Source organism: Theropithecus gelada, chromosome 3, assembly GCF_003255815.1.
Source record: "Theropithecus gelada isolate Dixy chromosome 3, Tgel_1.0, whole genome shotgun sequence".
In the NCBI taxonomy this organism is placed as follows: Eukaryota; Metazoa; Chordata; class Mammalia; order Primates; family Cercopithecidae; genus Theropithecus; species Theropithecus gelada.
In genome coordinates this window covers 21,089,316-21,104,270 of record NC_037670.1, presented here as the reverse complement: position 1 = coordinate 21,104,270, position 14,955 = coordinate 21,089,316, and the positions used below count along the sequence as shown (strand labels likewise).

General features: G+C 47.1%; 1 protein-coding gene across 1 annotated transcript in view; it reads right to left on the bottom strand.

Annotated features, from left to right (window-relative positions):
* Positions 1–14,955, bottom strand: part of C2CD2 (C2 calcium dependent domain containing 2) — a 70,742-nt gene that overhangs the window by 26,164 nt on the left and 29,623 nt on the right. The window contains exons 3-7 of the mRNA XM_025380937.1: positions 11,561–11,674; positions 7,468–7,572; positions 6,729–6,851; positions 3,192–3,315; positions 1,220–1,328 (exon numbers count right to left, since the gene is read on the bottom strand). Of these exons, the coding sequence (XP_025236722.1) occupies positions 1,220–1,328; positions 3,192–3,315; positions 6,729–6,851; positions 7,468–7,572; positions 11,561–11,674 (575 nt within the window). The remainder of the gene's footprint in view (positions 1–1,219; positions 1,329–3,191; positions 3,316–6,728; positions 6,852–7,467; positions 7,573–11,560; positions 11,675–14,955) is intronic.

The following is a 14,955-nucleotide window of genomic DNA, read 5'->3' as shown; positions in this document are numbered from 1 at the left end:
AAGTTTTTAAAAATTAAGAATGGGTATTAAATGTCACTGAATGTCTTTTGGACATATGTAGAGAAAATACGTTTATTTTCTCCTTTGATCTAGTGACATGATGAACACCATTAATAGACCTCCTTATGTGAAAGCACACTTACATCCTTACATTCCTGGTATGAACACAGCTGGTTTTATTTTTCATGTGCTGTTAGATTCTGTTCGATAATATTTTATTTATGATTCTTACACCATTATTTATGTGTATGGCCTACATTTTTCCCTGTCTCTAATTTTTTTTTTTTTTTTGGAGATGGAGTCTCACTTTGTTGCTCAGGCTGGGGTGCAGTGGTACAATTTCAGCTCCCTGCAACCTCCGAATCCCAGGCTCAAGCCATTCTCCTGCCTCGGCCTCCCGTGTAGCTATGATTATAGGCACCTGCCACCATGCCTAATTTTTGTATTTTTAGTAGAGACAGGGTTTCATTCACCATGTTGGCCAGGTTGATCTTGAACTCCTGACCTCAAGTGATCCACCCACCTCAGCCTCCAAAGTACTGGGATTACATGTGTGAGCTACTGTGCCTGGCCATTTTTTTTTTTTTTTTTTTGAGACAAGGTATCTCTCTGTCACCCAGGCTGGAATGCAGTGGCACAACCACAGCTCACTGCAGCCTCGATCTTCCAGGCTCAAGCGATCCTCCTATGTCAGCCTCCCAAATAGCTAGGAATACCACAGGCAAGGCAAGGACCACCATGCCCGGTTAATGTTTTTTAAACTTTTAGTAGAGAAGAGGTCCTGCTATGTTGTTCGGGCTGGTCTTCAACTCCTGGGCTCAAGCGATCCTCCCGTCTCTGCCTCCCAAACAGCTGGGATTACAGGCATGAGCCTCTGCGCCCAGCCCCTTTTTCTATTTTGTTTTTTAGGTTCTGGATTCAGTCAGAGGCTCCCTCCCTTTCCACGATGGATGATGTGTGTGTCTCTAAGAGACCCAACAACGGCTTCCTCTCCTCATATCAGGGCAGGAGGAGAAAACTGACTCTAAGAGCTGCCTTTAAAACGAAACCCATGTTTGACCTAAAGCTACCTTTAAGAAGCTTAAGACGTCATTTGTTGTTAACTGTTTTGGTTTAGTGTTTTAGCCTCAACGGTGCTGCAGAATGATCTCAGGATTTAGCGCTCCTGAACAGACACGACCGTGGACACGCAGGCCCACGATAACCCGGCCGGACTCACAAGGTGAATTCCTCTTCCCACGTGAGGTCCGTAGTGTTTTTCGTCAGGGTGCTGGAGAACTTCTGAACGGGATCGTTCAGCTGCACGACGCACACTGCGTTAACGTGGCCTGGTAATTAAATAGAAGGGCATCGTGTTGGCGTTTATTTTTATTTACTTTTTATTTATTTTTTGAGATGGAGTCTCACTCTGTCACCCAGGCTGGAGTGCAGTGGCGCAATCTCAGCTCACTGCAAGCTCCACCTCCCGGGTTCAAGGGATTCTCCTGCCTCAGCCTCCCGAATATCTGGGATTATAGGCGCGCATCTCCACGCTCAGCTAATTTTTGTATTTTTAGTAAAGACGGGGTTTCACTATGTTGGCCAGGCTGGTCTCAAACTCCTGACTTCGTGATCCACCCGCCTCGGCCTCCCAAAGTGCTGGGATTACAGGTGTGAGCCACCGCGCCCGGCATTATTTTTATTTTTTAAATTGCATGAAGACATTGTATGCATAGAAAAAAAGGCTAAATTAAATGGCTAAGGTCGAGGCTTACCCACTTTAGAGACTGGGAATTCTTTCATTTTCCATTTTCAAATGCTCATAGCACCAACCTTTATTGGAGTTAAAGAATTTTTTCCTACATTTGATATCAATAGCCCTGGGCTGACCCCAAGTGCCTCGCCCCCTCCTTCAGTGCTGGCCACAGGCATGGGCTCCCAGGGGGACCCTCCCCGAGAGGCAGCACCATTATATACAGAGGCATGGTCCCCACTTTTAGACAAGACTAACGGTTTGCCAAAGCCCGAACATCAGTTCGTGTTGACTCCTAAATTTGGAAATATACCTCACAGAGTTCCCATTTCCCAACTTACACCAGACAGGTGCGGTACCTGATACTAGCCGGGGTATCTGATCCAGGTAGTAGGACATGTCCCTAGTGAACAGCTGTTTCTGCTTTGAGACAATGCTTCCCCCTGCAGCACCAAGCCCCTAACACACTGTGGAATCAGTAATTGCTAGAATGTGTGGACGCTGGACCATGCTGCAGCAGGGTGAAGCAGCCTCCAGACGTTCGCTACTGAGCTTTCACAGTCACTCTTCAACAGAAGACTCAGACCCAGACGTGGGGACATCCAGCAGAGGGAGGCACAGGGCCTGGCCTCAGGGCAGGTGCGTGTGGGAGCTGGGACCCCAACCCTGACCGACCGAGTCCAGCAAGCCCACTTTTAGCCACTAAGCAGTACAGGCTGAAAGAAAGGGCAACATGCAGGCACTTTTACCAAAAAAAAAAAATCCTCGACAGCTAGCTCTGCACAGTCTCGGCTGCTAGATGTGGCCCGTTTGTGCTTTTGGAACCGGAGGAAGTCCCTCGCAAATAAAGATAAGTCATCTTTAACACACTCAGGCAATACAATTCACTCCTGTTCTTGGCAAAACGGAGTCGCGGAGTAAAGAGGTGGCCTGTCTCGAGTGACTCTGTGTCTGGGGCCTCAACAATGATTCAGAACCACCCAGAAGGGGTTATCCGTTCTGTGTTGCTTGTCTTGGCTCCAACAGCAGCCATGGTCTCCCAGCATGGGAGTCCCGAGTGTGGCCGAAGTCATCTGATGCTCATCAACTCCCTACATCCCCCTTCACCCACTTTCTAAGAAAGCAGAAGCTTAACACATACATATGGGTTCAACAGTTTAAAAATAAAAAAAGGAAAGAAAAGATAAAAAAGACAGGACAATTCCAGACAAATGAAAAAGGCCAAATCAATTATATTCCTCTCTCCCCTCGGCCTTCACACGTGCAGAAACAGGATTGGATTTTTTACCATCTCTTGTTCCCATTACATTTTCAGGTGCTTTCTGCAACCATGGCAGGGCTCCCACTGCACCCCCACAGGAGGATGCCACCAGAGAATCCAAGCCCCCCCAGAGCCCCTGACTCTGCTCAGGGGCAGGAACAGCCCCTCCAGGCAGGCCAGGCTCCCACTGTCACCCACCTGAGGCACCAGGCTCGCTGAGCAGCAAGGCGCCGATGTTCCTCACCAGTAGCTTTAGCTCGTGAGCCCTTGGAGGTTTCGGAGGACAGGATTCCTGAGCAGTAGAGGGGGCACACTGTAAGTTCTGAAAAAATAAAAAGCACTTTATTTTTGGTCTTTGTGGGGAGACTGAGGACCAAGGAAGTAGCCACTGGACTCCTGTTATCGGGGGTGGTGGCAGTGGGGTATCTACAGGAAAACCTGCATGGGGAATCCGAGCTCTGGGGTCTGCTCTGGGGCGCCAGTGAGCCATCGCCATCCTCCTGCTGGGAGCATTTTCTATCCTAAATACAGCAAGCACAAGTAGCAATGCATTCATCCACAGACAGGGTTCCCAAAACTTACCACAGGGGAAGATGGAGCTCGCTTTGCCATGGGTCTAAACTATCTGACCCGGGCAGGTGCTTAAGAGCGTGAGGACCTCTTCTGCCGGCTGCAGGCACTCACGGCCTGCTAGCACAGAGCAGGACATCAGCCAGATGGGAACGGCCAGGGCCGTCAGCCCATACCCATTTCCCACCTCCACACAGAGTACAACGTCCACATGAGGAATGTCTATGCACACCCTAGCACTGCACAGGTGAGAGGACAGGTGAAGGGACAGGTGAGGGGCACAGGAGAGGGGACGAGGGGACAGGTGAGGGGCACAGGTGAGGGGACAGAGGCAGGGGCAGCTGGGACCAGCTTCCACTACCTCACATCTTCCAACAGGCACCAGGGCGTTTCCAACAGAAAGCACCCCCAAATCTGGAAGAGCCCAGCTTCAAACCAGCATTTCCCAAACCGGGTTCCACCTGTCACCCACTGCCAAGAGTGTTCTTTTTTTTTTTTTTGAGGCGGAGTCTTGCTCTGTTGTCCAGGCTGCAGTGCAGTGGTGCGATCTCAGTTCACTGCAACCTCCACCTCCTGGGTGCAAGCAATTCTCCTGCCCCAGCCTCCTGAGTAGCTGGGATTACAGGCGCCCGCCACCACACCCAGCTAATTCTTTTTGTATTTCTAGTAGAGGCGGGGTTTCACCATGTTGGCCAGGCTGATCTCGAAATCTCGACCTCAGGATCCGCACGCCTCAGCCTCCCAAAGTGCTGGGATTACAGGCATGAGCCACCACGTCTGGCCAAGAGTGTTCTTTTAAAAGAGGCTCTGTTTGTTGCAAGCATTCAGGGACCCAGACGGGCTTCTCGGAGGTGGCGCCAGCCCCCATGCTGTGAGAAGTTTTCAGGCAGAGACCTGGGTGCTGATTCGACTGAGCACTACTTCTTCAGGGGAACGTCCCCTAATGTCTCAAGAGACACACGTACTCTTTCCCACCCGGAAACACTGTTCTGAGCCGGGCACTTCCCAAACGTGAGCTGAGGGTGCTACAGCCGCAGACGGAATTGCCGAAGTCCCTGAAATCCAAGGGCGCGAGCACTGGGGACAGAGCAATCTACTTGTCTGGGACAGAGATGAAATCTTTTCTTTTTCAATTGCTGAGGGTGATGGTTAACGGCATGTGTCGACTTGACTGGGCCATGGGGTGCCCAGATATTTGGTCCGACATGATTCTGGGTGTGACTGTGAGTGTGTTTCTGGATGAGATTAACATTTAACTTGGCACACGCAGTGATCAGATTCTCCTCCCTCACGTGGGTGGGCCTCATCCAGTCAGTTGGAGGCCCAATGGAACAAAAAGGCTGAGTAAAAGGAAACTCCTCTTCCTCACTGCTTGAGCTGGGAAAGGGGCCTTTTCCTGCCTTCAGACTTGGACTGAAACAGTGACTCTTCATGGGTCTTGAACCCACTGGCCTTTGGACTGGAACGTACACCACGGGCTCTTTTGGGTCTCAGGGCTTCAGACTCAAACTAGAATTATCCCACAGACTCTCCTGGGGCTGCAGCTTGCCAAATGCAGATCTCGGAACTTGTCAGCCTTCATAATTGTGTGAGCTGATCACACACACACACATACACACACTCCCATTGGTTCTGTTTCTCTGGAAAATCTTGACCAATATAACATATATATATATATATATAAAATATATATATATATATGCTATTTTGATTAAATAAAATGTACAAATTTATGGAAAAGCATGATTGAAGTTATGATCTTCTGGGTCCTATTATTTTTTAAATTCATGGATTCCAAAAATATACAACTGTTTTATGAAGTTGCATACATTTTGACATTAAAAGTTGATTGTCATATTCAGCACAGTCACCTCTGATGTGAAATAAGCTACTGTGACAGAATTACGCTGAAAGGGACAGCACTGGGACTCTCCTCTCACCTCCCAAGAAGCACGGGCTGGTCCCCTCCATTTGGAGAGGCTGAGTGCCCCCAGGCCTCAGGCCCCTGGGAAGCCCCTTAGACATCCGTACCCCTCCTGTTCTGCCCTGCTGGCCCGGTGCCCCTTCTGCATATTGCAGGCTTTGGGAGGGTGATGGTGCTTCCTTATACTCTTGTGACCCCCACAGCCAGGGCTTAGCACCAAACACTGCCATCAGCTGATATCTGTTCAGTGAAACAAAGTCTTCAGACTCTACTGACAGCTGTTGACGTCTGCAGACCAAGGACCGACATCATATAAGAATTTATATTTTCAAACTGACTTCACCAAGAGCTAGATAATAAAGATGGACATTATAATAAAGACATATTTTATCATGCTATATAAAACCACTGCCAAAAAATATATTTTTTAAACTTCAGGGACTATAAGTGCCTGTTTCACATAGTCATGATAAAAAGATCAGCATATGACCAAGAGAACGCACCTTAAACAAACGATTATTGATGTGTTATTTAGGCCCATGAAGTTGACCAGGGCAAATGCTCTGGATAAGAATTTAACCAGAAAAGTGAGTAGCACCCTAATCAGATGGTACAGGGGGGCTCCAGCATGAGGGGGGAGGCAGGTGATACGGAAAAGGGGGTCACACAGATGAGACTAGCCTCCTTTATCGTGCACCCCCAAAGGACACAGACCTCCAAGAGGCAGGAGCTGTTGCAGGCAGGACCAGGGCAGCAGGCCGGCCTAGGCTAAACTATCTCTGTCTATCCCACCCACCTGGCCCTGCTTGCTTCTGGGGCAATGTTCTCAACACTGGCTGCTTTCCCAGGTACCTTGGTCCTGGAAGGATGAGGTCTAGGGCTCTGAATGGACAGGGAAATGTCAGGGTTTTTTTTGGTTTTGTTTTGTTTTGTTTTTTTGAGGTGAAGTCTTGCTCCGTTGTCCAGGCTGGAGTGCAATGGTGCGATCTCAGCTCACTGCAACCTCCGCCTCCTGGGTGCAAGTGATTCTCCTTCCTCTTCATGAAGCTTTGCAGCCCCCTGCTCCGAACCCAAGGCTTTATCCTACACCCACCATCATTATCTCCAGCAAGCACCTGAGCCATCTTGGCTCTACCATGGGAGGTGGAGGAATGCTGGAAATGCACACAGATTCTCCAAGAGAGGCGGGCCATGGTGCCTGACGGGGTTCAGATGCAGCCACAGCACCCAGATGGGTTTACCTGAGCTTCCTTTACATTCGTGGGCTTGATGATCAGAACCACTGATGGAGAGGCAGAACCAACCAAATGCTTCAAGATGTCCTTGAGAGTGTCAGACATCGCACTTGTCTCAGCCACCGGGTCCTAGTGAAAGAGGAGAAAGTTGACAAATCGACTTTGCAAGCCCATTCCCTGTTCCCAACCTCCTGTCTTTGGGTGACTAAAACCATGCAAAGCAGGAAGGAAGGAAATACCTTCAGATTTTAGCTCTGTCCTTGCAAAAACTGTGGAAAGAAGAGGCCCTGCCCTTGGAAGCAGCCTTCGGACTCAGCTCAAGTTACGAGTACAGCGCCCTCACCACGGGAAACAGCGCCTGATCACCAGATACGGCAGAGCATGGAGCGGGTACCTACACTGTCATTATCCTTGGCTGCATATGCTAAAATCATCCAGCCAATCAAACCCGCATCTGGGGTGGGGCAGGGAAGGCTTCAGGGTTTTTTTAAGTGGCCAGGTGACTCCAGGTGCAGCTCAGGTGGGCGCCCTGCATTCAATCCATCAAAGCCATCCCCCGCAGGCCCTGCCATGCCAAAGGGACCATCCACATCCAGACAGGCCCAAGCCAGCCCCAGAAGGGGTGGCTGGGGATAGGGAAGGAGGCCACCAATACCAGCCATGCACTCAGTTCCCCGCCACAGGCTGTCCTAACACACGTGTGTTCTCACGCCAATGGAAGAATCACAAAAACTTACGGACTGACCTCCCCCAGTGCTTTGGGCTGGATATTAACGGCCATTTCCGGCACACTGATGAAGGACCAGCTAATCTGGAGGTCCTCTCTCTTCTCTTTCATGTGGAACTCCAGCTATTAAAAAACAAGTTATTAGAGGGCTACTCTTTCCACCAAAGCCTTAATGTGCATGTGCGTGTGCATGTGTGTGTGTGCATGTGACTGTGTATGTGAACACGTGTGCATGTGTGTATGTGAGCATGTGCATGTGCATGTATGTGAGCATGTGTGCATGTGTGCGTGTATGAGCACGTGTGTGCATGTGTGCACACATATGTGAACATGTTTCCATGTAAGCATGCGAGTGTGTGTGTGCGTGTGCGTGTATGTGTGAGTGTGCATGTGTGTGCATGTGTGAGTATGCATGTGTGTGCATGTATGAGCGTGTGTGCATGTAAGTGTGAGTGTGCATGTGTGAGTGGGCGTGTGTGTGGATGTGCGTGTGTGCGTGTATGGGTGTATGTGTATGTGTGAGTGCATGTCTGTGTGTGCGTGAGTGCATATATGTGCATGTGTGAGCATGTGTGTGCATGTGAGTGTGAGTGTGCATGTGTGAGTGGGCGTGTGTGTGCATGTGCGTGTGTCACCGTGCGTGTGCATGTGTGAGTGTATGAATGTGCGTGTGTGTGCATGTGTATTTGAGTGTGTGTGGAACTGTGCGTGTAAGCATGTATGCCTGTGTGTGCGTGTGTGTGCATGTGTGCGTGAGTGTGCATGTGTGTATGTATATGCGTACCTGCTCATCTATTCATGTATTTTCATAGAAAACTGCTTAGCTTTCCATTTGGCATACTATGTGCTTTCAAAATGGACAGCAGGACCCCAAACTCCCTTTACCCCCTTCCCTTCCTGCCCCTTCACTGGCCTCAACCTACCCCTCAAAGAGGAACCTCAGCATTGGTTGCCAACAACTAGATGTCATCAAAGCCCTGCAGTCTATTTAACGTAGTTTGCTGGGCCTTGCATCTCTTCTTCTGGGAGTGTCCCCAAGGCATAAAGGAGAGAGGAGTGAGAGAAGGGTCCAGGGCACCTCATTCTAATCCTGGGCGCGGGCTCCCCTGCCCCACACTCACACAGCCCTGAAGATTGTGCCACACAAAGGCCTCTTTACTGTCTCTTGCCAGGGCCACCACAGCAGCCTCTAACTGGACTCCAATCTCTAAGGATGCCTCATCCCATCCTGTCCATTTGGGAGACAGAACAGTGGCCCCCAAAGATGTCCACACCCTAATCCCTGGAACTTGTGACTGTGGGACCCTACAGGGCACAGGAGACTCGGCAGGGGCAACAGGGGAAGGACCTCAAGATGGGGAGATGACCCTGGGTCCTTCCAAAGAGCCCAGTGGAAACACGTGAGTCCTGAAGAGCGGGGGAGCATGGGAGAAGAGGGGCCAGGGCATATGAAGTGAGGACTGTAGGCATCCCTGCTGGTGTGGAAGTGGAGGAAGGCACCCTGAGCTGGAAAATGGGGTGCCTCAAGGAGCCAGAAATGGCCCTCCACTGACAGCCAACAAGAGAATGGAACTCAGTCCTGTAATCCTCTGGAATGAAATTCTACCAAAAACCCCAAAAGCAATGAACAGACTCCCCTGTGACTGCCACTAAGGCAGGCAGCCCTGACAGCTTCTGGATTTGCACCTGGCCGGACACCTGGCCTCCTTTATGATGGCATCACCAGTCTGTGCTGTTTTAAACTGTTCACGGTCATTTGTTTCCACAGCCATAGAAAGCTACTATTGCGTCCTTTATTCTTCAGCTAGATGTTCCATCCAAAGCAAAAGTCTCAACTTTGCACATCTCCATCCCTTCCCCGCTCCTAAACAAAAGGGAAGAACGACTTTAGACTATCTGAGTACGTGGACTCTCACCTCGGCTAGAAGCAGGGTAAGAGAAAAAGGATGACTTTTACTTCATAACCGTCTCCAACCTGCCTTCCTTGTTTGGTCATTCTGGAAAAAATTAGGTAATTCTAGGGGAAAAGTGCACTTTAATTGTTTTGACACAGACAGCTGAGTCGAGGGAGACCACTCTTGCATCTCTGGTCAGAGGAACATCAGAGAAGCGGGAACGCCTCCTGCCACCAGCATCAATTACTAACCAATCTCTAGCAGCTGCCTCTGCGCTGAGAGGTAATCCACATACCAGTTTCTAACTGTGTTAACAGATCAAAGATACAACTGTGTTCCTTCTGTGTGAGCTGCTTAAAATGGCATGAATGCTTTGATATAATAAACACAATGTCAGAAATGACATTTCTTCATTTGTGTTTGTGATCCTCTCTGGACTCAGTCAGTTCCAAAACATGCATCATATATTGGGTAAATATGACCCAGACGTTGAAGGTTATTTTCTAACCACATTGTCCAAATCATCTGGGGGATGCAGGAGAGCATGAACACCTCGCGAATCCATGGTGCCAACCTTTCACCTCTGCAGTTCTCTCAAAGTGGGTGCTGCTGGGGTGGGGCTGAGGAACTGGGAGGTTGGATTTCAGAAAAAAGCCACGTAGGTAGCCAGGAAATCTTGTGAGTGCTGGCTATTTAAAACTATGCCTTTGTAGGAAAAGCATACGAGATGTCATCTTCCCTTGCGACTGGGAATTCTGCATGACTTGAGCTCATCCCCCAAATTAGGTGCTAAGTCCAAGGACACAGGGGATGAAACAGGGCATTGAACTGGCAGTGACCCTTGAAACAAGTCCAGACAACTGCAATTTTTAAATACCAGCTAAATAGGAACTCTGGTGACTATCTGGCCGGATGTGAGAGATGCACAAGCTCTCTGATGATTTGGGCATCCAAAGTGTCACTAGGCTTACTGTAATTACTAGAGATCCGTAAGTCTCTCTATATAAAATTATAGAGATATGTATAATTATATGTATGTCTTTATTATTATAAGCCTATTATTAAAACATGGAATGATGGTAATACTAATGTACCCTAGAACTTAAATAAAAAATAAAAATAAAAATAAATACTTTCCCAGATTCCAAGTCAAACCTGCTAGCTTTATAAGATACCATTGTCAGGCTTGATCATAAACCAGAGAAAAGGAATGAGAACCTAGGAAGGGAAAGGTGGGATGGAAGAATGAGAAAAGTAGAGAAAGGAATGGCAGAAATGCAAGGAAGGCAAAGGAAGAGAGAAAAGAAAAAAAAGCATCCAGGATATTGACAAAACTGACTCTGGGAATTCTTTGAATGGTGATGGATGCTACAAAGTGCCTCTTTTCATTATGAAATGAAACTTCCTAGGAACTCATCACCAAAACAATTCAAGCTTAAGTACATATTTTCAAATGAACTATTTTTTTTGCATCTCTCTATATATTATCTATTTCTCACAACTTATCACTGCAGAATAATGTCTTATTTCCTAATTATTTCATGTTTATTGATTTTATTTCTCCAGTGAGAATATACATTTGAGCATTTTTTTCTTATGTCCATCATAATGCCCAAAATAATACCTAATAATGAATAGTATACAATTATCTGAGTCATTTATATCTAGTTTTGTTCCCTTATTCAATTGATAAACATGTTAAGTATTTATAGTGTGACAAGAGCTAAGGATACAGAGGTGAATATGGTAGACCAGATTTCTAAAAATAATAATAATAATGGGGGGGGGGATTCTTTTTAAATCGACCTTGTCAGAAACTGAAAAGAGGAATGCCCCACCGCCACCGCTCAGCTGTGTTTCCAAGCTGCAACCAGTGCCAGATTCGGAACCAGAACCACTTTTCTCATCTCAGATGCCACCTGCCTTATCATATCCGTCAACAACACCCCACCTTGTTCAAATGCCCGAAAGAGTCAACCCCTGAGTTTATTATAAATGTATGTGTGCGTGTGTAGTGTGTGTGTGTAATGTGTAGTGTGTGTGTATGATCATTTCCTACACATAAAATCCTATATGGAAGCTTACAGTTTGAAAATTATGACATGAATGATAATAAAAACATGAATGTTACAGCCCGTGACTCACACCATGCTCACTCTTCACATTTCTGAGAACTGTGACAGGTCTCATAACTTGCAAAATCTACACATCTTTACCTGTAAATGGAACGGGGAGAGCCGCACGTTGTATAGCCGGCATCCAGCACCTGAGGCAGGCTTCTCGCTGACCAAGAACTGAATAGCCTGGCCCACCACCTGACAGACCACCACCTGGAGGAGGCACAGGTAAGGGAGAAAACTGTATCTAAAACAAAGGACAGCGCATACATAGGCATCTTTTTTTTTTCCTTTTTTTTTTTTTTTTTTTGAGACAAGGTCTCGCTATGTCGCCCAGGCTGGAGTGCAGTGGTGTGATCTCGGCTCATACCTCCCCAGCTCAGGCGATCTTCTCACCTCAGCCTCCTGAGTACATGGAACTACAGGGGTGTGCCCCCATACCCACCTACTTTTTGTATTTTTTTTTTTGTAAAGATGGGGTCTACCTAGGCTGGTTTCGAACTCCTGGGCTCAAGCAATCTTCCCACCTTGGCCTCCCAAAGTGCTGGGATTACAGGTATGAGCCACTGTTCTCAGATGCCACAGGCATCTTTTTTTGTTTTGAGACAGAGTCTTACTCTGTCACCCAGGCTGAAGTGCAGCAGAGCAATCTCGGCTCACTGCAACCTCCGCCTCCCTGGTTCAAGCGATTCTTCCACCTCAGCCTCCCAAGTAGCTGGGATTACAGGTGCATACCACCATGGCCAGCTAATTTTTGTATTTTTAGTAGAGACAAAGTTTCACCATGTTGACTAGGTCGGTCTCGAACTCCTGACCTCAGCCTACCCACCTCAGCCTCCCAAAGTGCTGGGATTACAGGTGTGAGCCACCACGCCCGGCCTAGGCATCTTTATATCAAAATAGTCTGGACTTTATATGTTAGCAAGGATACAAATTTAGAGTTTCAAAGTTGGATAAATATTCAGATTAACATCTTTTCTATAATGTAGTAGTTTGAAAACTAGAACAATATTTCAAATATTTGCTTCCTGATGACTTTCTTAGGATCCAAAGTCTTGACCAAATCTAGTTATCATGTGCTTTCCACATATAATGCAGTTTTTTTCCTTTTTTTTTTGGAGACGGAGTTTGACTCTGTCGCCCAGGCTGGAATGCAGTGGCGCAATCTCAGCTCACTGCAACCTCCCAGGTTCAAGTGATTCTCCTGCCTCAGCCTCCCGATTAACTGGGATTACAGGCGCATGCCACCACTCCTGGCTAATTTTTTGTATTTTTAGTAGAGACGGGGTTTCACTGTGTTAGCCAGGATGGTCTCGATCTCCTGACCTCGTGATCCACCCGTCTCAGCCTTCCAAAGTGCTGGGATTACAGGCATGAGCCACTATACCCGGCCAACAAAGTCTTTTGCTTTAAATATCATCTTGTTCTGTTTCTCCACAATAGCTGATTTTTAATTCCCCAAATGTTTCCACATTCATACACAGTCAAAGCCACTAGCCATCTTTTTTGGCTAAAAATGAGTCTTAAAAAGAAAGCAAGTTATAGATGTTAAAAGTAAAAAAAGTCTTCTTACATTACCCAGAACACAAGGGGTTGCTTTCACCTAAATAATTTTGACACTATCATGGTTTTCAAAAAGGTAGGAGTCATTGGAAAAACATACAAAGTATCAAACAATTATAAAATTATGCAGTCATACCAAAACTAGAATTATAAAATGAGCTCATTCAAGAACCTGTCAGAGAAAGATAATAACATCAGGAATAAACCAAACTGTGGCTTCCTGACATAAATCATAAATCATACAGTATTAAGAGGCGTGATTTTCACAGCTACTATGGCACAGCGGGAGATCCAGTTTCTGCCACAGATTCCTCTACAGAAGCTGATCTAGAATGAGAGGTCAGACCCCTCCCCACTCCCCTCCCGGGGGCAGAGGGCCAAGCAGACACATGTGGGATAATTACCAGGCCAGTTGCCAGGTGTGCACTGGCCGGGAGGGCAGGGGAGGCTGGGGCACACTGGGCTGGACCATAGGGCAGGTACAAGGGGGTTCCATAGGTGGCCAGTGTTTGGCCAAAAAGCAAAGCTATCAGGAGCTGAGGGTAAGTCAGACTGACCTCCTCATTCCTAAAAGAACCACTGACTCCACTGCAGCGAGTCACTGGACAGGAAGAGAAAATTCTTTAATTCTCTGGTGGATTTATCAGAATCTAAAATACCAAATGGAAAGATTATCAAAATAATTACTCGGTCGGGGCCTGCTATTCCCCCAAGTTCAGGGCTAGGACATACTTTCTCATCTGCTGAATCCTGGCCGCAGCAAAGTCCTGGATCCAGCTCTTCCCACCACTGGTCCACTCCACTCTGGAACAAAAACGGAACCTGAGCATTGAGGCCCTGGCAGGGGTCAACATCCAGTGTCCACAACCAAATCCCTCAATGCCACAGAGCTAGAAAAAGAAAATCCCGGCTTCTCTCAACATTGGCAGAAAGTCACACGATTCTTTCTACCGGTTCTTATAACACCATGTTCAGAAGACTGATTCACATGAGTTAATTACATATTTCCATCATCTCCAGAGTTCACAAAGGGCCAGAACAAAAAAATGTTTGTATAAGAAATGTCGTCTCTTCATGTTAAAAATAAATGATCTATAAACAGTCCTTTTTGGAGGAACATGCTTTGTGGCCAGATGAGTTACACGCACCAATGGCACGACACTGAGAAAATTCCCTGTCCTTGGTCTCAACAGCCCACGCCTTTTACTGCTTAAAGTAAAAAATAAAAAATAAAAATAAATTTTAAAACCCAACACTGACTCTGAGCACTGCATGATTCCTTTGGAGTCTTCTCTACTAAGCTAATCAACTTTGTACCAAGAAAACAGACTTAGCGCCTCAACCCAAGCAAGAATGAATTTCATTTCCCTTCGTATCCAGTTCTGCAGAAAGTTTCCCACCACCCATTCCCTAATACATAGAGAACCAAGCACTTGATTAAAAGCAAGCAAATAAATTAGTAGATAAAAGAACTTTAAAACTTCTAGAATGCAGGACTCCAAAGCTCATAAGTAATCACTCAAGCCCCATCACTAAAGTAGTATAATCTCTACATTCTACTCTAGGACAGAATGTGTGACACCTTTTCATAGTGACACCCTGGCATGTCTTCCCCAGCCGTAGGGCTTCCCTACCCTCTCAATAAAACCTGGAGTGTAGACCAAGTCTTTCTTGGCCTCCCCTCAGAGTTCGGCTAGGAAAGTTCATTAAAGAAACAATCTGAGCTGAGTGTGGTGGCTCACGCCTGTAATCTCAGTGCTTTGGGAGGCTAAGGCAGGAGGACTGCTTGACTCCAGGAGTTCAAGACTAGCCTGGGCAACATAGCAAGACCCCATCTCTTTAAAAAAATTAGCCAAGCATGGTGGTGTGCACACGTAGTCCCAGCTACTCAGAAGGGTAAAGTGAGAGGATCACTTGAGCCCAAGGGTTTG